Source organism: Oryctolagus cuniculus, chromosome 6 (assembly GCF_051225735.1).
Source record: "Oryctolagus cuniculus isolate XC-2025 breed Fujian yellow rabbit chromosome 6, ASM5122573v1, whole genome shotgun sequence".
Classification (NCBI taxonomy): domain Eukaryota; kingdom Metazoa; phylum Chordata; class Mammalia; order Lagomorpha; family Leporidae; genus Oryctolagus; species Oryctolagus cuniculus.
In genome coordinates this window covers 150,565,422-150,588,697 of record NC_142872.1, presented here as the reverse complement: position 1 = coordinate 150,588,697, position 23,276 = coordinate 150,565,422, and the positions used below count along the sequence as shown (strand labels likewise).

Below are 23,276 nucleotides of genomic sequence, written 5' to 3'. Positions count from 1 at the left end.
CCATAGCAGGGAGCTGGATCAGAAGTGAAGCAGCTGGGACATGAACCGGCACTGATATGGGATGCCGGCACTGCAGGCAGAGGCTTAGTCCACTACACCATAGCGCTAGCCCCTTGCCTAATTTTTAAATAGATTTATATATATATATATATATATATTTTTTTTTTGACAGGCAGAGTGGACAGTGAGAGAGAGAGAGAGACAGAGAGAAAGGTCTTCCTTTTGCCGTTGGTTCACCCTCCAATGGCCGCCGCGGCCAGCGCACTGCGCTGATCCGAAGCCAGGAGCCAGGTACTTCTCCTGGTCTCCCATGGGGTGCAGGGCCCAAGCACTTGGGCCATCCTCCACTGCACTCCCGGGCCACAGCAGAGAGCTGGACTGGAAGATGGGCAACTGGGATAGAATCCAGTGCCCCGACCAGGACTAGAACCCGGTGTGCCGATGCCACAGGCAGAGGGTTAGCCTAGTGAGCCGCGGCGCCGGCTTAGATTTATATATAAACCCACAAACACCAAGTTTTTTTTTTTTCTTTTGGTGTATTTTTATTTTTAATGTTTATTTGTTTATTCATTTGAAAGAACAAGGGGCCGGCGCTGTGGTGCAGTTCAGCTGCTGCCTTCAGCATCTACATCCCATGTGGATGCCAGTTGGAGTCCTGCCTGCTCCACTTCTGATCCAGCTTGCTGATAATGCTCCTGGGAAAGCAGGGGAAGATGGCCCAAGTGCCTGGGCTCCTGCACGCATGTAGGGGACACGGATGAAGCTCCTGGCTTCAGCCTGGCCTAGCCCTAGCTGTTACGGCCATTTGTGGAGTGAACCAGTGGATGGAAGCTCTCTTTCTCTGCCTCTCTCTGTTTTTCTGTAACTCTGCCTTTCAAATAAGGAAATAAATCTTGAAAGAGAAAGAGAAAGGAAGGAAGGAAGGGAAAGAAGGAAAAAGAAAAGAGAAAGAAAAAGAAAGAAAGGTAGATATCTCTCACCCACTGGTTCATTCCCCAAATGCCCGCTGGGCCATGTCAAAGTTAGGAACCTGGAACACCATCTGGATCTCCCATGTGGTCAGCAGGGACTCAAGGACTTAAGTCATCATCTACTACTGCCTGGGATGTCCATTAGCAGGGAGCTGCATCAGAAGCAGAGTAGTGGGGACTGCCATGTGGGATTCAGTCATTTCAAGTGGTGGTTTAACCCACTGCACCACAACTCCGGCCCCGAGGTTTTTTTTTTTTTTTTTTTTTTTAAACAAAAATGGCATAATATTCTACATTCTGTCTGTTATGTGACTTATTGTGCTATTTAATCTTTTTACTCTGGCATTTTAAAAATTCTGTCTGTGAACCACTACACTGATTTTTCAGCTCACTAATGAGTCATGACAATACTTTGGAAAAACACCAGGTCAGACTGCTGGAAGATTGATCCACAAACAAGATTTGCATGGAACAGTTGCATGAAAAATTAAGCCAGGGTTCTAAAAGTAGCCTTAGCTTTTGGTGTAGGACAGCAGACTCTTCCCAGGTTAGGATCCTGCTGGATTTCCCTCTTCTCTAGTTTCAGAACAAGTTGTGCAGCTTAATACTACACGCAAACACTTTTTAATCTGGAAGGATAGGAAGCAGAACTATTTGTTTAGTATGGGAAATCAACATTGGCTGCACCCTCCTAGGAGATGCTTCTACAGCAGTCTGTTCTGTGTTTGCTGAGACAAATTCTTAGACTGTATCTGAATACCACACCTCAAGTAACTCTCATCAATCCAAAGACCAATAAAAATCTACACTTAGTCATTGCTAAGTAATGGGACTTGGGAACCTCCGTTTTCAAAGCTGGACTCATCCATGCTCTTAAGATTCACTCATTTGTCCCAAGGGTCGTGGGGAAAGCAGCAGTGATGTGTAAATCTTAATGCATTTATAGAATTTTTTAGATGTCGAGCCGGCGCCGTGGCTCAATAGGCTAATCCTCCACCTTGCGGCGCCGGCATACCGGGTTCTAGTCCCGGTCGGGGCGCCGGATTCTGTCCCGGTTGCCCCTCTTCCAGGCCAGCTCTCTGCTGTGGCCAGGGAGTGCAGTGGAGGATGGCCCAGGTGCTTGGGCCCTGCACCCCATGGGAGACCAGGAAAAGCACCTGGATCCTGGCTCCTGCCATCGGATCAGCGCGGTGCGCCGGCTGCAGCGGCGGCCATTGGAGGGTGAACCAACGGCAAAGGAAGACCTTTCTCTCTCTGTCTCTCTCTCTCACTGTCCACTCTGCCTATCAAAAATAAAAAAAAATAAAAAAATAAATAAAAAAAGAATTTTTTAGATGTCTTGTATTTATGATTGAACTAATATAGTGCTTTTCTTAAGTAAAAAATATCTTATACCCTAAATCTTCTAAAGTAAAATTGATATTTCAGGAAATCTCGAGATGTTACTGCATACTTTCTGGAACACCCCAAATTTGAGAAACATATACTAGTGGTCTCTCCCTCCCCCACTCTTAAATGAACCATGAGAGAGTAGCGTCAGCCTGTCGGTATCCATCCTGCTTCTCCTGCTTGGACTGTGTCCCCACTCGGATTATCCGAACTCCCACTCAGGATTTCAGGGTCTGTCATAATGTTGAAGCAGCATATTCCTGGGGTCCAACTCGGCAGAAGTCAGAGTGAAAGCATGCCAGGGAGAAGTTGAAATTTGACAGAGACAGTGTAGGGTGGTAGGCAGTTGACCCCCATCCCCCACCCCCACCCCTTCCAATTGGGAAATTCTGGTGCTAAAAGCTAAACAATGTGCATTTTAAGTAAAGGAGGCGTTTTTCTTGCCTATGCCCATCTCATTCTGACATCACATCTTGGTATTCTGTTCTCGTATGATCCATAGCAGGATTTACGTAATTTGGGGGATAATTATTTTTTGTGAGAAGCTGTCTTGTGCATCCTAGAATATTTGGCAGCATCCACCCGAGATGCCAGTAGCACTCTCTTCCACTGGGACAACTGAAAATGTCTGCAGACACTCCAAGTGTTGGGGATGAGGAAGGCAGGTGGGAGGGAGGGGGGTGCCACACACTGCTCTCCTCGGAGAACCACTGCTCTGCTGGCAGCAAGGAGCTCCCACCGCTCTCGACACAGTTTGCACCTGCACACCTTGGATGTAGCGTGCCATTGCCCTTCTTCAGCTTGTGAGCCAAAGCTCTGTCTTCAGGATTGAACTCTTCTGTGAAGCTTTTCACATCTCCCTTGCCAAAACTCGGTTGCCCCCTTCTACTTCTATGTGCAGAGTAATGAGTTCTAGAATAAATGAATAGCGATGGAGCTCTTACTACAAGGGTACTTCAAAATTTTCCTGGGAAGTGGAATTAGACGATATGTTTATGGGCAGGCATTTGGCCCAGTTAAGGTGTCTGCATCCCACATCAGAGTACCTGAGTGTGATACTTTGCTCCAGCTTCGGACTCCACCTTCCTGGTGATGCGACCCTGGGAGGCAGTGGCTATGGCCCAAGTAGTCAGGACCCTGCCATCCATGTGGGAGACCTGGTTTGAGCTCCCAGCTCCTGGCTTTGGCCTCACCTAACCTTAGCCATTGTGGACATTTATGGAGTGAACCAGCAGATGGGCAAGTTTCTCTCTCTCTCACTCTCTCTCTTTCTTACTCTTTCTCTCTCTTTCTCTCTTCTCTCTGCCTCCAAAAAATTTTTTTAAAGGATATATCTATTTTGGTGCAAAAAGAGTTGAAATACATACATGCTAGATTCTTAAGTTCATGGCAAACATGTATTCTGGAAAAACTATGCATGAAAAAAATTTTTGCACTAAAATAAACTTTTAATTACATTTTCCATGCACATTATGAAGTATCCTCATACTTGCTAACCATTATGCTAGGTTCTCCGCATACAGCCATGAAAAAGAGAACCATTTTTTAACTCATCTTACAGTTTAGCTTGTGTTATAAATTATATTTGTAGTTTTAATATAGATTGTAAATTCCTGAAGGGCAGCGACCAAGTGTCACATCTTAATTCTTTTCTGTGTCCCCTATTCATACGCAGTACGTGGACCATGACCCACTGCTTCCTAGGCACATTAGCAGGGAGCTTGATTGGATGTGGAGCAGCCGGTACTTGAACCAGCACTCTGATCTGGAATGCAGGCTCCCCGGGCTGTGGCTTAGCCACTCTACCACAACGGCCCCTCAGGATGCAGGAGTCAACTGCTGCACCAAACGCACTGCCCCCGCTGTCACTGCTGGTATTTCCCGGTGGTCGTCCCAGGTCTGCAGCGAGTTTCTCATCCTTGTGTCCCTTGTGTCGAATACTACAGCTGACAAGTGGTAGAGTCGTGGATACTGTTTGAGGAATGATTGTGTGAATGAAACATTTAGTAACAGGAGCTTTCACTTCAAGTAAAAATTTCAAATGGAGATTGTTAATGATTAATCAGTTTTTTTTTTTCTCCCACAGATATTGGTATCAACCTGACAGATCCTATGTTCAGAGGAATTTATAGGGGGGTTCAAAAGCATCAAGGTAAATGTTTCTTTTTATTAGGGTAGTTTCTCTATGAAGACAAATTTTCTGCCTCAAGGGGATTTTAAGAAGCACAATCTACTCTTACAATTGAAATGCTAAAGAACTCATTGCACTCAGCTTGGATAAAACTATAAACAAACTGAAATGCATATAAACTGTAGTGGCAAACCATGATCAGGAACATTTATAAAGTACAGGATTTTAACCAAGCCTTTCTTTTCTGCAGTTGATCCTTTTCAGTGTAGAACTTTGATTAATCATGTGCACAAAAGCCAAGCAATAGTTGATGTTAGTCTGTTAAACAATTGAACGGTAAGTCATGGAATCCAAAAACCAGTTATTATAGAACAAGCATATCTAGTTTTTCTTTTTTTAAAGATTTATTTATTTATTTGTAAGGCAGTATTTAGAGAGAGGCAGAGGCAGAGAGAAAGAGAGAGAGAGGTCTTCCATCTGCTGGTTCACTCCCCAAATGGAAGCAAAAGCCGGAGCTGATCCAAAGCCAGGAGCCAGGAGCTTTTTCCAGGTCTCCCCTGAGGGTGCAGTGGCCCAGGGATTTGGGCCATCCTCCACTGCTTTCCCAGGCATATTAGCAGGAAGCGGGATCAGAAGTGGAGCAGCCAGGACTCGAACTGACACTCATGGCGGCTGCTTTACCTGCTGTGCCACAGTGCCGGTCCCTCTAGTTTTTCAAACACATTTTTAGGGAGGTGGCAGTGTAGCAGGATGATTAAGGAGGAGGTACCCTGTGCTCTTCTTCTCTGTCTTGCCTTTCCTCCTTTCCATCCATCCCCACATGAATACCAACGGCATAGGTGGGGATAGGTAGGAGTACCTCAGAAGTCGGGGGAAGCTTCACCAAGAGTAAAAGGGCTCCTGTTTGTCATAGAAGTTCATTTCACAGGCTAGATTGTCAGTTGAGAGGTGACTGAGCAGAAAATGACAGCAACAACTTTTTGAATGCAGAATTTCTACAATAGCATAATCCGTGACCATTGCCTTGGAAAACTAACCACATTATGTAAATACAAACAGGACAATTTGGTTTTGTGGTTATGGGTGAAGAAGAATAGTCACAGTTCAACAAGTGAAGTCAGAAGATAGTCTGACGTGCTTCTAGGAGGTAGTAAGTGAAAGCTTTTCTCAGTACAGAGAGTGTTAGATACCACTTGAAGGAGCAGGGGTAGGTGTCAGCTTTCTTAAGCCTTCCTTCAAAACTTTTCTACTTCATGTAGACGCGTACATGATGTTTTATGTGTCGTATAGACATGCTTGGGACTACCGAATAAATTACACTCTGCTTTTCTTTGTAGCATTCAGTGGATTTTGTGCTTTATGGCCTGTTTGTGTATATATTTGCATATATGTTTGTACATATGTGTGTGTGTTTGGAATAAGTTTTATTATAGCAGATACTGGTATTATTGCAGTTTATAATATCTAACAAAACTACTTGTCATTTTTAGTATGTTAACTAATGTTTCTTTCCTAAAAGAGATTTTATAACCACTTATGAAGTAAAAGTAATTGAATTCCAGGGCTGGTGCTGTGGCATAGTGGGTAAAGCTGCTGTCTGCAGTGCTGGCATTCATATAGGTGCTGGTTTGAGTCCTGGCTGCTCCTCTTCTGATCCAGCTCTCTGGCCTGGGAAAGCAGAAGAAGAGGGCCCAAGTACTTGGGTTGCTGCACCTGCATGGGAGACCCAGAAGAAGCTCCTGGCTCCTGGCTTCAGATTGGCTTAGCTCTGGCCATTGTGGCCATTTGGGGAATGTACCAGCAGGTGGAAAACTTTTCTCTCTGTCTCTCCCTCTCTCTCTGTAACTCTACCTCTCAAATAAATACAATTTTTTATAATTATTTTTTAAGATTTATTTTATTTATTTGAAAGACAGAGTTACAGAGAAAGGTAGAGCCATAGGGAGACAAAGGTCTTGCATCTGCTGGTTCACTCCCCCCAGATGGCTGCAATGGCCTGATCCAAAGCCAGGAGCCAGGAGCTTCTTCTGGGTCTCCCACGTGGGTGCAGGGGCCCAAGGACTTGGGCCATCTTCCATTGTTTTCCCAGGCCATAGCAGAGAGCTGGATCAGAAGTGGAGCAGCCGGGACTTGAACCGGTGCCCATATGGGATGCTGACACTGCAGGCGGCAGCTTTACCTGCTACGCCACAATGTCGGCCCCCAAATAAATACAATTAAAAAAAAAAAAAGTGAATTGCAAACACATTTACTGGGATACTTAAATATGAAATAAATGAATTTTATGATATAATTTTATTTTGATATCCACTTCTTTCTGGAATTTTGTAACTTAGTAATAAACATTAAATTTCCTCAGAAAAATTTGTTGTTACTTAACAGTGAATGTTGTGAAAAAGCAAAAAGCAACATTGAAGCAAAGTAAGAATTATCCTCCTTAAGGGAATGGTAATTATAGACATACAATATTACGTGACATTTATAAAAAAATGTTGTATCATGATTAAGGAGGTGAACTTAGAAAAGGCTGAATATGGCCGGCGCCGCGGCTCAATAGGCTAATCCTCCACATAGCGGTGCCGGCACACTGGGTTCTAGTCCCAGTTGGGGTGCTGGATTCTTTCCCAGTTGCCCCTCTTCCAGGCCAGCTCTCTGCTGTGGTCCAGGAAGGCAGTGGAGGATGGCCCAAGTGCTAGGGCCCTGCATCCCATGGGAGACCAGGATAAGTACCTGGCTCCTGCCATCGGATCAGCGCGATGTGCCGGCCGCGGCGGCCATTGGAGGGTGAACCAACGGCAAAAGGAAGACCTTTCTCTCTGTCTCTCTCTCTCACTGTCCACTCTGCCTGTCCAAAAAAAAAAAGAAAGAAAAAGAAAAAGTCAATACAAAATGAACAATGAATTATTCATTTAAAAATAATTTTTAAAATACAATACCAACAAATAACATTCAAGACAAGTGAATTTGAGACAAACTTAAGACAAATTCACCTTTAGTTTGAGCCTCCTGATTTTAGTTATTCCTCTTTTTGGCCAACAGAATAAAAATCCAAACAAATAATTATTCATTTGGTTTGCCTTAATATTGGTTTCTTATTTTTCCTGAGGTTTTACTAACTCTATTCTTATGTGACAAGTACTCATCAAATAGGATTGATTGGATTTTGATTTAGTTAATTTGATTATTTTATTTCCAAAAGTAACTGTTAGACCCGTGAATTTTTAATTACCAGATTTTCTTAATGTAGGGTTTGTCTTTCACAGATGACTTACAGGATGTGATAGAGAGAGCTGTCCAAATTGGTGTGAAGAAGGTAACATCCATTTTTTTGTTATTCCTGAGTTTTAGAGGGTCTTTTTTTATTTTTTAATGAAATTTTAGTTAAAATTCTGTAGAATAGAAGGAAAAGATCCATTTCCACATTTGGGGTGTATATTGTCTATGTGTAATATTAGCAAATTAATATAAATAAAATCATCCAGTATCCTGTTCACAAAAGTTTCATGTGTAGTTCATTTCTGTTTTAGAAATGCAATAAATGTCAAAATCCCTTTGAAAAAAATCGTTAAGGCTTATGTAAATTACCAGTCTTCTTAAGAGGCAACTTTTAATAATTTCATAATATAACTCAGAATTAGTTAGAATTAAGAAATCATTGAAAAGACGTGTATCTGTCACCAAGTCTAGTGAATTTTTGGAGGGCCTGGTTCTAAGTTGAAATTTAACTCAGGACCTTGTAGTAATAGTGCAGAGTCTGAAAGCACAGCATGGCGTCACCAGCCTAGCTTCCTTTCCCAGTGCCTTCTTGGGAGTTGCATATTCATGGGGGTAGTCGATCTCTCTAGACTTCAATTTTCTCATCTATAGAACAGAAGTAACAATAGTACTTAATAGCGTTCTTGTGAGCATTAAACAAAACACTGAATGCAAAGCATTGGTATTGTACTTGGCATAAAGCAGAAAACCTTTTATTGTAGATATGGTGGAAGCCACCGTCATTACGGCATTATATTCATACATTGGCAAGGAAATTATGCCTTGTAGTCTTGCCCTTTTTTCTACTAGTTAGAAAATGTAGGGGCCAGTGCTGTGGCATAATAAGTTAAGGCTCCACCTGCAGTGCCAGCATCTCATGTGGGTGCCAGTTCAAGTCCTGGCTGCTCCACTTCGGATCCAGCTTCCTGCTAAAGCACCTGAGAAAGCAGTGGAATGTGGCCTAAATGCTTGGGCCCCTGCACCCACATGGGAGACCTGGAAGAAGCTCCTGGCTCCTGGCTTCAGATTGGCTCAGCTCCAGTTGGTGTAGTCTTTTGAGGAGTAAACCAGAGGATAGAAGACCTCTCTCTGTGTCTCTTCCTCTTCTGTAACTCTGCCTATCAAATAAATAAATCTAAAGAAAAAAAATTTATAGGTAAAGTAAAAAGTTGACTTGATTAGGAACTATTCTACATAATTGAATACTAGATGTGAGCCACTGGTCTGCTTTTGAAGAATTAAATAATGCCAGTTAATGATAAATTTTCTCAAGTTGTTCTTTTGTTTGGAGAACTCCTATCTGCTAATTCACTTCCAAATTCCTGTATTGGCCAGGGGTGAGCCAGGCCAAAACTGGAAGCCAGGAACTTAAGCCAGTTTCCCACATGGGTAGCGAGGACCCAGCTAAGGTGAGCAGTCACCATTGCTTCACAGGGCATGCATGAACAGGAAACTGGAGACAGGAGCCAGGGTTGCTGTTAAACACAGGCACTCTAATGTGGGGTGTGGGCATCCTAACTGGGGGCCTAACTGTAAGCCCAAATGCCCACTCTTCAATACTTTTTATTATGATCTCATATCCTGTATTTTACAGCAGCCAAGGATTTAGTTAGGGCTGTTCCCTGAATAAATATTCAGTGTCTGATCGCATTAGGGATTTAAGTTGCTGTATGAAATTCCCTTTGTCATTTGCAATTCCACCTTGGTATATGTGGGAGGATACCTTAGAATCAGCGTGTCATTTTAGCTCAGAGACCCTTCAATATGCTTTGAAAAATATTCACGCGTGTACTCCCACCCCTTCTTTAGAGGCGCGTGTCCCTTTGGCAGCAGTGCCTGGTAGTCCACATCGGCACACAGCCCTTTAGTGACGTTTTCACCCTGCTGGATGGTCAGAGGTGGCGTTGCATCCTTCAGGTGGGACCCTGGCTGTCTGCACAGAAGCGTGCTTGTTTGCCACCACCCATACATTTTCCTGCAGAGTTCACCCTTGTACGGTGGTAACTCAGCAGTTCTCAGACTTTTTGGGTTTTCTGAACTCCTTCGCGTTCTTTAATATTGTTGAGAACCCCCAACAAGCTTTTGTTTATGTGCATTTTATCTACTGATGTGACTATAGCTTAAAAAGGAGAAATTTAAAGAATATTATCAATTCACTTAAAAATAACAATAAACGACCAACATAAATAACATTTTTATAAAAAGTAAGCATTTTCCAAAACAAAAATAAATTTAATAACATGAGAGGAATTGTTTTAGATTTTCTCAGTTTTTTGGGTTAATAGGAGACTGCTAAATTTTAGTATTTGTTGCTGTAGTCCACCTGTTGTGATTGCACATCAGGTGACCTCTGGAATACCTCACTGTGTATTTATGATAGAATGAGAGTAAAAAGGCAGTTGCCATCTTTGTGTTATTGTGAAAATAGTTTGACCTCATCTAACTCCTGGGAGTTCCTGGCCCACGCCTAGGGAGCTGTATAATTCATCGGTACTGTTGATGCACTCACTGAGTTGGATAGCAATCTAAATTCTCAGGTCTTCGGTTACTCAGTGTTTATAGCATGCAATCTCTGACCTCAAGGAACTCGGGGTCTAACAGGAAAGACAGACTTATAAATACGTTTGACAGCAGCAGTGGCAAATTCTACTGTGGGGGTGTGTGTGTGTGCATGTACATGTGTACATATGTGTGTAGATGGCTGGGCAGGTGATCTCAGAGCTGAATTTAAAGGAAGGATAATATGTGATAGTCAAGGGAAAAAAATTTCCTGGAAGGAAGAAGCCGTGGAAGGAGTGTTTGGGAAATTGTTCTTGATGCCCTATTAAAGTCATTTTGTTTTTTTTCTATTTCAGTTTATGATTACAGGTGGAAATCTACAAGACAGTAAAGATGCACTGCATTTGGCACAAACAAATGGTATCTTCATATTATTTTTACAAAAAAACATTATGAATTAAGTAATTTTGAAGAAGTCTTTCTGAGAACTGCATCAGGTACAATACTGTAGAAACAACAGGAAAATTGATTTCAGTAAGACATGATTAAGATGACAACATTCAGAGTGCTCACTGGCATATTAGCTGTCTTATAAAACCTTGTCTTAATACTTTTAGAAGATGATTTTCAGATATTAATGAATGAGGTGGGAGGTTGAGCTTAGTGGTTAAGACTGTGGTCAGGATACCCACGTCCCACATCTGAGTGTCTGAGTGTGAGTCTGTGCTCTGGTTCTTGGCTCCAGCTTCCTGCTAGTGCAAACCCTAGGAGGCAGCAGTGATGGCGCACGTAACTAGGTCCCTGCACCCACATGGGAAACCTGAGTTGAGTTCCTGGCTCCTGGCTTCAGGAGCTGGCTGCTGCAGGCACTGGGGATGAACCAGTGAAAGGGAACTCTGTCTCTCTGCCTTTCTGCTTCACAAATTAAAAAAAAAAAAAATACTTCCAGGAATGAAAATTAATTTTCTCAGGTATATAATTTAGCCTTGATATTCCTGAAGTGGAAGTATTTGTACATATATTATAATGTGTCAAAGATAGGATATTGCTGTTTTTTTAACTTAAGCTATGAAGGATCATTTTATTAAATATTTATTATGCTGACCAGATACTGTAAACCTCTAGGAATGCAAATAATGATATGATATATAATCCCTCAGATGCTCATTTTGTATTCATACATTTTACACATATGTAAAATCTTAAAGGTTTTAGAATTGATTTTTATAGAAATCAGTTAGATAAAACACCTCATTTATCTGGTGTTCATTCATTTAACTTTTCTTTGCATGACTAATGTGCTACACACTGAGAAATCAGGTATTCTGTTACCGTTTTTTCCAAATACTAGTATATTTCCTTTGTGTGTGAAAACTTGTTAAAAGCTATTTCTTATGGGAATCTTTCTAAAATTCACCCTTCTCTTTGGTAGCGCTGAAGACATAAAAATAATCATCTTCCCAGGAGTTTTTGAGATATAAAAAAAAATTTTCTCTCGTCCTTTTTCTCCCCCAATAGCTCTTCTTTAAAAGTTCCTCCATCTCCATTATCAGCCCACTCTCACTCCTCTCCAATTACCTGTGTCCTCATACTTTAAAAATACTGCCTCTTTTCAGTTGTAAACATCTACATGAGAGCCTGGGTTCAGGTGCATGTACCTGCTAAGGCTGTCGAAAACCATTTTGGACTTCTTAGTTGTGTTCTATACAATTAAACTGTCAAAGTGTGGCCTTCAAATAAATGAGCTTTACTTTTCATTAGAAAAACAAATCCTTTTCACCTCTTTAAATTATCTCCACTATTAACCTTGTAAAGGGAATGCATTGTTAAAAAAAATATTTATTTGAGAAGCAAAGAGAGAGAGAAATAGCTCCCATATGCTGGTTCACTCCCCAAGTACCCCCCATGGCCAGGGTTGGGTAGGAGCTGAAGCTAGGAGCAGGGAACACAAACCAAGTCTCTCATGTGAGTGACAGGAACTCAATTACTTGAGCCATCACCACTGCCTCCCACGGACTGTATTAGCAGGAAGCTGGAGTTAGGAGCCGGAGGTGGGTGTTGAACTTAGGTCCACTGATATTGCATGCAGGTGACCTAGCCCTAGGCTAAATGCCAACCCTGGGGAATGTGTTTTAACTGTTACATTAAATACATGAATCAAGACAGTCACTTGAATAGTAAATATTAAATATAAAGTTAGATATTGACATTTCAAAAAACTTTCATTTTCCATTCTGCGATGCTAAATAAATACTAAGCTTTGGAAATAGTTGAATTAATTATTTTATTAACACCTTAAGGCAGTTTTCATATCCATATACTACCTTGTCAAGATATTCCAAACATTCTTATTTGACTAACAATACAATTCTGGTAGTTAACAATACAGTTATTGTTAAAAATCAGCAGAAATTATTTGATATTCTTTCATTTTGGCTTATTAAAGTGAAAAATATTTTGAAATAACCCTGAGACATTTTTTTGTTAGATATGTTTTTCAGTACAGTTGGATGTCATCCTACAAGATGTGATGAATTTGAAAAGAATAACCCTGATCTTTACTTAACGGAGCTGCTAAATCTTGCTGAAAACAATAAGGGAAAAGTTGTAGCCATAGGTGAATGTGGACTTGGTAAGTGGCAGCCTAGTCACGAAGGGTGACTGAAAATAGCTGATTTATTTCATCCAAGTCATGAGTATTTTTTCTTTTTTGTCTTTTTTTTTTTTTTAAAGATTTTGACCGACTGGAATTTTGTCCCAAAGAGACTCAGCTCAAGTAAGGATGTTCGTTTACTTTTGAAATTAATGTAAAATCTTAAGAGTGATTTTTTTAAAGGATTCTTGTAGGAGGACTTTATTCATTTAGTTTTATTTGAGAGAGAGAGAAAGATCTTCCATTGTCTGGTTCACTCCCCAGATGCCTACAACAGCTGGAGCTGGGCCAGGACACGTCAGGAGCCCGGAACTCACTCTGGATCTCCCACCGTGGTAGCAGGAACTCAAGTACTTGAGCTATGACCCGCTGCTTCCCAGAATGTGCACCACCAGGAAGCTGGACTCAAATGGAGCAAGAATGTGAAGCTGGCACTCTGTGTGAGACACTGGTGTCACAAGCAGCAGTAACTGCTGTGCCAAATGCCCGCCCCTAACAGTGATTTTTGAGATAGCTTTTATCAGTTGAAAATGTAACTGGGGGGGAGGGGCGGGGGGCAGCACTGTAGTGTAGTAGGTTAAGCCTCCACCTGTGGTGCCGGCATCCCATATGGATGCTGGTTTGAGTGCAGACTGCTTCACTTCTGATCCTGCTCTCTGCTAATGGCCTGGGAAACAGTGGAAGATGGCCCAAGCGCTTGGGCCCCAGCACCCATGTGAGGGACCTGGAAGAAGCTCCTGGTTCCCAGCTTCAGATAGGCTCAGATCCAGCCATTGTGGCCATTTGGGGAGCAAACCAGCAAGTAGAAGTTCTCTTTCTCGTTGTCTCTTCCTCCCTCTGTAACTCTGCCTCTCAGATAAATAAATAAATCTTAAAAAAAAAAAAAGAAAGAAAGAAAAAGAAAATGTAACTGGATTAAGCATCAGGATGTTTTTCTTTTTCCCTGTGTATTTTCAAAGTGAAGGGCAGGGGGCATTTGGCACAGCAGTTAAAAAGCTGCTTGGGATGCCCCTGTCGGATACGGAATGTCTAGGTTTGAGTCCTGGCTCCTGGTTCCTCTCTCCTGCTGATGCATACTCTGGGAGGAAGCAGGTGCTGGCTCATGTAGTCGGGTCTGCTCACCGGGGAGACCTGGATTGGGTTCCCAGCTCCTGTCTTCAGCCTGGCCTAGCCCCAGCTGTGGTGGACATTTGGGGAATGAACCAGCAGATGGGAGCTCTCTGTTTCTCTGCCTCTCAAATAAAATTAATTAATTAATTAATTTTTAAAAACTGCCCCATTTAAAACCAGTTAAATGGGGCCCTGCATTGTGGCACAGCAGGATAGGCCACCTTGCGGCATTGGCATCCTATGTCAGAATGCCAGTTCAAGCCCTAGCTGCCCTGCCTCTCATCCAGCTCCCTGCTTATTGGCCTGAGGAGGCAGCAGTTGATGGCCCAAGTACTTGAGCCCTGCCACCTTTGTGGCTACCTGAAAGGAGTTCCTGGCACCTGTTTCAGCCTGGTCCAGCTCTGGCTGTTGCAGGCATTTGAGGAGTGAACCAGAGGATGGAAGATACCTCTCTCTGTCACTCTGCCTTTCAAAAAACAAATAAATAAGTGCTTAGAAAACAACATTAAATAAAAAAGTCTGTATAAGGATGGAAGGACATAGCTCCCTGACTACTTAACCATCTAATTTGATTTTAATGGTAGAAATATGGGATGAGGGCAGGCGTGGCACAGCAGGTTAAACCACTGCTGGGGACACCTGTGTCCTCTGTCAGGACTGGTTTGGGTCTTGGCTGCTCTAATTCCAGCCCAGCTCCCTGCTAATTGCATGGGAAGCAGCAGATGATGGCTCAGCTACTTTATTTCCTGCCACATGGGAGAACTGCGTGGAATTCTGGGCTCCTGGCTTTAGTCTGGCCCAGTCACAGTTGTTGTAGCCATTTGGAGAGTGAACCAGCAGATGGAAGATGGCATTCTCTCTCTCTCTCTTTCCCATTCAAATACATAAATGAATAAATCTAAAACAAAAAAGAAATGTGCCTTGAGTTTTACATGATAGAGGCTTTTTTTCATTTGTTTAACAAAGTAGTTCCTATATGAACTATTCCAGGGGAATGAATTAAATTCAGTTATCAGGGATATGATTTAAGAGCAAAGGATATTAAAAGCTTAGGGTCGGCCGGCGCCGCGGCTCACTAGGCTAATCCTTCGCCTAGCGGCGCCGGCACACCGGGTTCTAGTCCCGGTCGGGGCGCCGGATTCTGTCCCGGTTGCCCCTCTTCCAGGCCAGCCCTCTGCTGTGGCCAGGGAGTGCAGTGGAGGATGGCCCAGGTGCTTGGGCCCTGCACCCCATGGGAGACCAGGAAAAGCACCTGGCTCCTGGCTCCTGCCATCGGATCAGCGCGGTGCGCCGGCCGCAGCGCGCCGGCCGCGGCGGCCATTGGAGGGTGAACCAACGGCAAAGGAAGACCTTTCTCTCTGTCTCTCTCTCTCACTGTCCACTCTGCCTGTCAAAAAAAAAAAAAAAAAAAGCTTAGGGTCAGTGACGAGAGCTATGTTACTCTTGCTGGACATTGGGTATTGTGTTTTGGGAGTTGTGAGACTCCTTGGAGAAGCCATGTGCAGAGTGGTGCCTTTTGAAAAACCCCCGAAGCTCACAGTCCTCAGGTACTTCCCACCACCTTCTGCCAGTAGCTTTTAGCTGCACTTCCTGTCCTCACACAATGGGTCAGTGTTACAGGTTGAAAATGAAAATTTGTCAGCCTTAACTTAAAACCTAAGTATTTTTGTGGAATTTAAAAAACTTCTTAAGCCGGCGCCACAGCTCACTAGGCTAATCCTCCCCATAGCGGCGCCGGCACACCGGGTTCTAGTCCCGGTCAGGGCACTGGATTCTGTCCCGGTTGCCCCTCTTCCAGCCCAGCTCTCTGCTGTGGCCAGAGAGTGCAGTGGAGGATGGCCTAAGTGCTTGGGCCCTACACCCCATGGGAGACCAGGAGAAGCACTTGGCTCCTGGCTCCTGGCTCCTGCCTTCGGATAGGCGTGGTGCGCCGGCTGCGGCGGCCATTGGAAGGTGAACCAACAGCAAAGGTAAGACCTTTCTCTCTCTCTCTCTCTCACTGTCCACTCTGCCTGTTAAAAAAATAAAAATAAATAAAAAAAAAACTTCTTTAAAATGGGATTAATACTCTTTTTTAAATTTTTTTTTCTTTACAGGCAGAGTTAGACAGTGAAAGAGAGAGAGACAGAGAGAAAGGTCTTCCTTTTTCTGTTGGGTCACCCCCAAGTGGCCGCCACGGCCAGAGCACTGCACTGATCCGAAGCCAGGAGCCAGGTGCTTCCTCCTGGTCTCCCATGGGGTGCAGGGTCCAAGCACTTGGGCCATCCTCCACTGCACTCCCGGGCCACAGCAGAGAGTTGGCCTGGAAGAGGAGCAACCGGAACAGAATCCGGTGCCCCAACCGGGACTAGAACTCGGGGTGCTGGTGCCACAGGCAGAGGATTAGCCTAGTGAGCCGCAGCGCCGGCCACTAATACTCTTTCTTAACCTGTGATACATAAAGCCACAGGGTCATGCCTACCCCAGAATAACTACTCAGTAAATTATGAGTACTTTTATATTACTCTCAGAGAAATTCTACCATTCTAAAGGAAAATGTTGGCTACAGTTTCTGTTTAGGGTTTTTGAAAAGTACCTTCTAAAAAACAAAAAAGAGAAGCAAAGAGTAAAAGCACAGGAAAGGCCTGATTGGCCATGGAAAGTTTATCCTTTAAGCCATACCCTGTATTTTTATTTTTTAAGATTTGTTTATTTACCGCGGCTCACTAGGCTAATCCTCCGCCTTGCGGCACCGGCACACCAGGTTCTAGTCTCGGTTGGGGCGCCGGATTCTGTCCCGGTTGCCCCTCTTCCAGCCCAGCTCTCTGCTGTGGCCCAGGAGTGCAGTGGAGGATGGTCCAAGTGCTTGGGCCCTGCACCCACATGGGAGACCAGGATAAGTACCTGGCTCCTGGCTTCGGATCAGCGCGGTGCACTGGCTGCAGCACGCCGGCCTCGGCGACCATTGGAGGGTGAACCAACGGCAAAAGGAAGACCTTTCTGTCTCTCTCTCACTGTCCACTCTGCCTGTCAAAAAAAAAAAAAATTTTTTTTTTATTTATTTGAAAGTGAGAATTACACAGAGAGACAGAAAAACAAATAGAAGAAAGAGAAAGATCTTCCATCTGCTGGTTCACTCCCCAAATGGCCAGAACAGCCGGGGCTGGGCCGGGGTGCAGGGGCCCAAGCACTGGAGCCGTCTGCTGCATAAGTACAACAGGCAGCACAGTCTCTTAAGAAAGACCCAGTCTCCACTATAACTTGTATTGTTTAATATTATATTAAAGTCTATAAATCAGCTACATGGCTTCCTAACCAATACTTCATTCACTAGCTTGAGCCTGGGAACCCTTCTTTTTTCAAATGATGTAAAATTCTGTGGACACATTGCCTAGACTTCAGTTGTTTTCATAAAGTGTTCTTTTGCCTACCCTGTGATCGGAAGCTAATTTTCAAACTAACTATTAGATTCTGTAAATTTGTGGCTTGGGCCACGGGCCTGCCTGCTGCATGTAGCCAGAAGCTGGACTTGGCACAATAAGTTCGCCTAACCATGAGTGCATACTTAATTACTAACGTTTGGATTACATTAGAGGTTAGGGACAGGCCTAGTAGTATTTCTTAAAATCTTTTTCTTCCAGGTTTTCACTGATATTTCCTACACTGCAAAATCCAAGTACTTTCTTAACTAAAACAAAATGTTTTTGCTTATTCTAGTCCAGCAGAATCTAAAGTGGTGATTTAAAACCCAGACGTTGGGTAATAAAAACATTGGGGCACCAATTTTATGAAGACTATTTCTTTAAGAAGTGCATTGCTATTTCTAATTTTAAAATTTAGCATTTTCATTCCATTTCTAATTTTAAAATATGGTGTTTTGAGAGTACTAAGAGGTACTGCAGGAAGATAGTCCTGTGCATCAGAAGAGAAGATGTAGGGAACAGTGGCACAAGAGGCTTAAGGTAAATACAGAAAGGTGGTTCCGCCAAATCAAAGGACCTAGGAGGGGTAAACTTATTTAAGAAAATAAGTCCCACGGGGTTCTGGTTTTGGTTAAACCTGCGTGGCCATTTGAGAACAAGGAGGAAGCACTGTGTTAAAATGAGAAAACAAATAGAACATCCCATCCATTGTATCCTCTGGATATTGCCATTATATTCCTGGGACCAGGAAGAAGCTTCTTCCAAATATAACAATTTTTTTTTTTTAGCCATTTGGGCTGGAACTTGTGATCAAAGCACTGAAGTTCTGGTCCCCAGTTTGCCTTGTTGTGTGTTGTGTACTGTGGTCTTGGACAAAGTACTATATCTCTCGGATACCAGCTCTTGTTCTATCCGAAGGTTATTTTGAGGATCAAATGAGATACTGTATGTGACACCTAGGAAAACCTTAGAAAATACTCTAACATATTCAGGGCTGTCATTTTATCATGTTATTTTCACTGTTTGAAAAAGCAGCATAATTCCATTGTTATGCTGGTTTTTTTTTTTTTTTTAAGATTTATTTATTTGAAAGTCAGAGTTACACAGAGAGAAGAAAGGCAGAGAGAGAGAGGTCTTCCATCTGATGGTTCACTCCCCAATTGGCCTCAATGGCCAAAGCTGCACTGATCCGAAGCCAGGAGCCAGGAGCTTCTTCCAGGTCTCCCACACAGGTGCAGGGGCCCAAGGACTTGAGCCATCTTCTACTGCTTTCCCAGGCCATAGCAGAGAGCTGGATCAGAAGTGGAGCAGCCGGGAGTCGAACCAGTGCCCATATGGGATGCTGGTGCTTCAGGCCAGGGCGTTAACTTGCTGTGCCACAGAGCTGGCCCCATGCTGTTTATTAATAAATAGTTGGGTTTAGTTTTTAGGGGGATCCTTTTCCTTTTTGCTCAGTGGCAGTCACTTCTTTTGTAACAACACATAAAAAAACAGGTGGCAAAATGCAAGCAGCTAACCCTCAGTGTGACTTTTGACTTCTCACTTGAGTGAGTGGACTCCCACCCACATGTTTGTACTCTGCAAATCCCTTGTAGCAAAGGGCCAGCAGTGGTGTCCTCTATCACCAACACATGCTACAGGCATGAGGTCCCTTGGGTAATGGGATGTGTGTCCATTTCATTTCCATTTGGTTAGAAAGCTTGCTAAAATTAGCTCTTTGGGGGAACATCCATTGTCACTCCAAATGTAAATCTTTTTGTTTTTATAAAAATTTATTTTATTTATTTGAAGACAGAGTTAGAGAGAGAGGTAGAGCCAGAGAGAGAGAGGTCTTCTATCTGCTGGTTCACTCCCCAAATGACTGTAACAGCCAGAGCAGAGTTGACCCAAAGCCAGGAGCCAGGAACCAGGACCTTCTTCCGAGTCTCCCACGTGGATACAGGGGCCCAAGGACTTGGGCCATCTTGTACTGCTTTCCCAGGCCACAGCAGAGAGCTGGATCAGAAGTAGAGCAGCCAGGACTTCCAACAGGCGCCCATATGGGATGCTGGCACTGCAGGTGGCAGCTTTACCTGCTACACCACAGTGCTGGCCCCTGGACACACTCTTAATGCACTACTTTAAAAAACAAACAAACAAACAAACAAAAAAACCAGAAGCCCTCTGCTGTGGTGGGCGTTTGGCACAGCATTTAGACCTCTGCTTGGGATGCCCACATCCCATAGGAGTGTCCCCTGCAGTCCTGACTCTTGCCACTCCAGCTTCCTGTTAATGCGCATGCCGCTAACGCATACCTGAGAGGCAGTAGATGAGAGCTCAGGTGGGTGGGTCCCTGCCAGTCACACGGTGACGTGCATAGCTTTGGCCTGGCTCAGCCTGGACTGGTGTGGGCATTTGGGAAGTGAAACAGCATATAGATCTTTGTGTCTCTGTTCATCTTTCAAATGAATAAGAAATTTTTAAAAGCCATCTGCTAAGCTTGATGGATTTTAATGCATGAATTTACTATTTCCATACTATAATTCCTAGAGTACAAGATTCTTTTTTTTAAAAAAGATGTATTTATTTGAAGAGTTACAGAGAGAAAGGAGGAGACAGAGAAAGAGCTTCCACCCATTGGTTCAGTCCCCAAATGGCCACAGGCCAATCCAAAACTGGGAGCCAGGAGCTTCTTTCAGGTCTCCCACGTGGGCAGCAGGGGCCTAAGCACTTGGACCTCTTCTGCTGCTTTTTCCAGGCCATTACTTGGGAGCCAGATCGGAAGTGGAGTAGCCGAGACTTGAACCAGTGCCCATTGGGATGCTGGTGTTACCTGCTATGCCACAGTGCTGACTGCCAAAATTGTTTTATTTTAAAAAATTGGGGCAGTTTTTTTTTCCCCCAGATTTATTTGTTTATTTAAAAAGCAGAGTTACAGAGAGGCACCGGCAGAGAAAGAAAGAGATCTTCTATCCGCTTGTTCACTCCCCAAATGGCGGCTATGGCTGGAGGTAGGCCAGTCGGAAGCCAGGAGCCAGGAGCGTCCTTTGGGTCTCTCATGCTAGTGCAGGGGCCCAAGAACTTGGATCATCTTCCGCTACTTGCCCAGGCGCATTAGCAGGGAGCTGCATTGGAAGTGGAGCAGCCAGGGCTTGAGTGGGCGTCCATATGGGATGCTGGCACTGCAGGCAGTGGCTTTTACCTGCTACACCAGTGCCAGCCCCAGGGTGGGTGCTGACAGAGCAGCGGGTTAAGCCTCCACTTGGGATGCTTGCATTCTGTACTGGAGTGCTGGTTTGAGTCCTGGCTGTGGTGCTTCCGATCCAGCTTCCTGCTCGCGCATCCTGGGAGGCAGTGATGATGACTTCCGTGGTCGGGTCCCCACCGCCTGCGTGGGAGACCTGGATGGAGTTCCAGGCTCCTGGGCTCAGCCTGCCCCAGCCCTGGCTGCTGCAGGATTTGGGGAGTGAACCAGCAAAAGGGAGATCGCTTGCTCTCTCTCTCTCTCTCTTTTTTTTTTTTTTTTTTTTTTTTTGACTGGCAGAGTGGATAGTGAGAGAGAGAGAGAGACAGAGAGAAAGGTCTTCCTTTTGCCGTTGGTTCACCCTCCAATGGCCACCACGGCTGGTGCGCTGCGGCCCGCACACCGCGCTGATCCGAAGGCAGGAGCCAGGTGCCTCTCCTGGTCTCCCATGGGGTGCAGGGCCCAAGCACTTGGGCCATCCTCCACTGCACTCCCGGGCCACAGCAGAGAGCTGGCCTGGAAGAGGGGCAACTGGGAAAGAATCCGGCGCCCTGACCGGGAATAGAACCCGGTGTGCCGGCACCGCTAGATGGAGGATTAGCCTAGTGAGCCACGGCGCCAGCCTTGCTCTCTTTCAAGTAGTTGAAAATAAAACATTTTTTAAACATCAACATAATTATCTTTCTTGTGCTAAAATAAATGTTTAATGATTATGTTTGTATTATGCAGATATTTTGAAAAACAATTTGAATTGTCAGAACGAACAAAATTGCCAATGTTCCTTCATTGTCGAAACTCACATGCTGAATTTTTAGGTGAGTTAAAAGTAACGTCTTGTTTTAAAACTTCAGAATTTTATAGGAATCAAGCTACTTGCTAAATATCCTTCTGTTTTTAATTCACAGACATAATGAAAAGAAACAGGGATCGGTGTGTAGGCGGAGTGGTAAGTATAAAATAGTTATTTTTATTATGTGATGCACAAAAGCACCTTGGTTATTAAGGTTGGCCTCTCAAATAATTCAGGTGTCAGCAGTAAAGTTATTGAGGTTCTTCTCTCATTATTTGAAGGATATATAAATTTACAGTCGAGTTTATAGGCCAGATGTGAATCAAACATAAACTAGAGTGTTTTACAGTTCCTTTGTTCAATGTACAAGAATGAATACAGAATTCTGTTCACAAGAAACCCCATGAATTTCCTTCTATATATTCTAACTGTGAGTGATATTCTGCTTCTGGTCTCTTCCCTCAGTCAATCCGTTTTGATCTTCAATTTAAATTCTAAGAAAAACAGAAGCTAATTTTGTAATACTTTAAAATATTTTTAGCGTTTGTTTCAGGCCTGCTGTCCTACTTCTTGACTGCTGTATTAATTTACTACGATCCCTCGGGCCTGGAGACTAATTCTTCTTTCTGCAGTTTGTGTCCGACTCTAAATCGTCTCCCACAGGGTCACTTCCACTGTCAATCTAGAGGTGTCCCACACCTGTGATCTGCCCCCACTTAGCTGTCTTTAGCAGTGATTTTGAGTCTCTTGGACGATAGAGTCCTCTGAGAACAGTGCTCAAACACACAGATTTTCCTCTACAGTTCCAGGAGAGACTGGGTCTAGCGCCAAAGCTGAAGCCCAGGTGTGTAGAATCAGTTACACTCAGGTAGCCAAGGGAAGGAGAACTAGCGCTGTGCCCTTGCTCTGTGGATGCTGCCAGGTTGGGTTTTGTGGGTGTCTCTGCTCCCAAGTTTGGAACGTCTGCCTCCTGCATCCTACTAGTAGTAATGTGAGTACGTGTACCTTCTGCGATGCTGAGGTGTTCGTATTACTGTGCACCTGTTTTCTGTGCTTTGTCATGTAGGTGTGACACTTGGGAACTGAGGGAGAGCTTAATGACTGCCCTTGGGATTACTGGTGGCATTTGTTATAACCTGCAGACTTTCTCTGCCTCTCTCTCTTGCTCTCTCTGTCTTCTCTCATTTGCTCTATAAGAGTTGATTTGAATGAGTTCATAATTGCTTTAAAAATTAACAGCATCAACAACAAATCCAACCCAAATATTTCACTGTATTTATCCAAAAAGAAATTGCCAAATAGAGAACTAATAACTAATTCTGAAATGGTTTATGAGAAGTCTCATTTAAAATCATTCTGGTCTTAATGGAAGCTGTCTTTTCTAATCAGCTTGAAGTGCTAAGGGGAAATTAAACCCTTCACAGGCAGCTGGGAAACACTGAGAACATGTTAGCCACAGTGTGTGGCTGTGAACTCAGTAACAGCATCCTATCACTTGTCAGGGGACCTTTTTGTTAATTAACTATTTTATTTTATTTAAGGAATGCAACTTCATGCATTTAATATATACAGATTTGGAAACATGAGGATTCTTCCCCCCACCACCTCCCTCCCACCCGTACTCCCGCCCTTTCTCAGGTGACCTTACTTTTTTAAACTTTAATTTATTTGAAAGGCAGAGAGAGAGAGAAGGAGACAAAGAAAGAGACAGAGATCTCTTGTGTGCTGGTCCATTTCCCAAATGCTCGCAGCTCGCAGCTGGGGCTGGAGTGGGCCAAACGCAGGAGCCCAGAATTCAGTCTGGGTCTCTCACATGGGTGGCTGGGACCCAGCCATCTGAAGCATCCCTGCTGC

At 43.8% G+C, this 23,276-nt stretch overlaps 1 protein-coding gene across 7 annotated transcripts in view; it reads left to right on the top strand.

Annotated features, from left to right (window-relative positions):
* Positions 1-23,276, top strand: part of TATDN1 (TatD DNase domain containing 1) — a 42,922-nt gene that overhangs the window by 4,048 nt on the left and 15,598 nt on the right. For 3 of the 7 annotated variants that reach the window (XR_016236599.1, XR_016236596.1, XM_002710766.6), the window contains exons 2-8: positions 4,447-4,512; positions 7,755-7,804; positions 10,602-10,665; positions 12,734-12,877; positions 12,979-13,021; positions 21,362-21,447; positions 21,538-21,578. Coding sequence is in view for 3 of the 7 variants with exons in the window: in XM_002710766.6 (XP_002710812.2) it covers positions 4,447-4,512; positions 7,755-7,804; positions 10,602-10,665; positions 12,734-12,877; positions 12,979-13,021; positions 21,362-21,447; positions 21,538-21,578 (494 nt within the window). In the remaining 4 variants the exon portion in view is untranslated. Of the gene's footprint in view, positions 1-4,446; positions 4,513-7,754; positions 7,805-10,601; positions 10,743-12,733; positions 12,878-12,978; positions 13,022-21,361; positions 21,448-21,537; positions 21,579-22,963; positions 23,061-23,276 lie in introns of all 7 variants that reach the window. The other 4 variants (XR_016236597.1, XR_016236598.1, XM_017341519.4 and 1 more) reach the window with 3 other exon arrangements.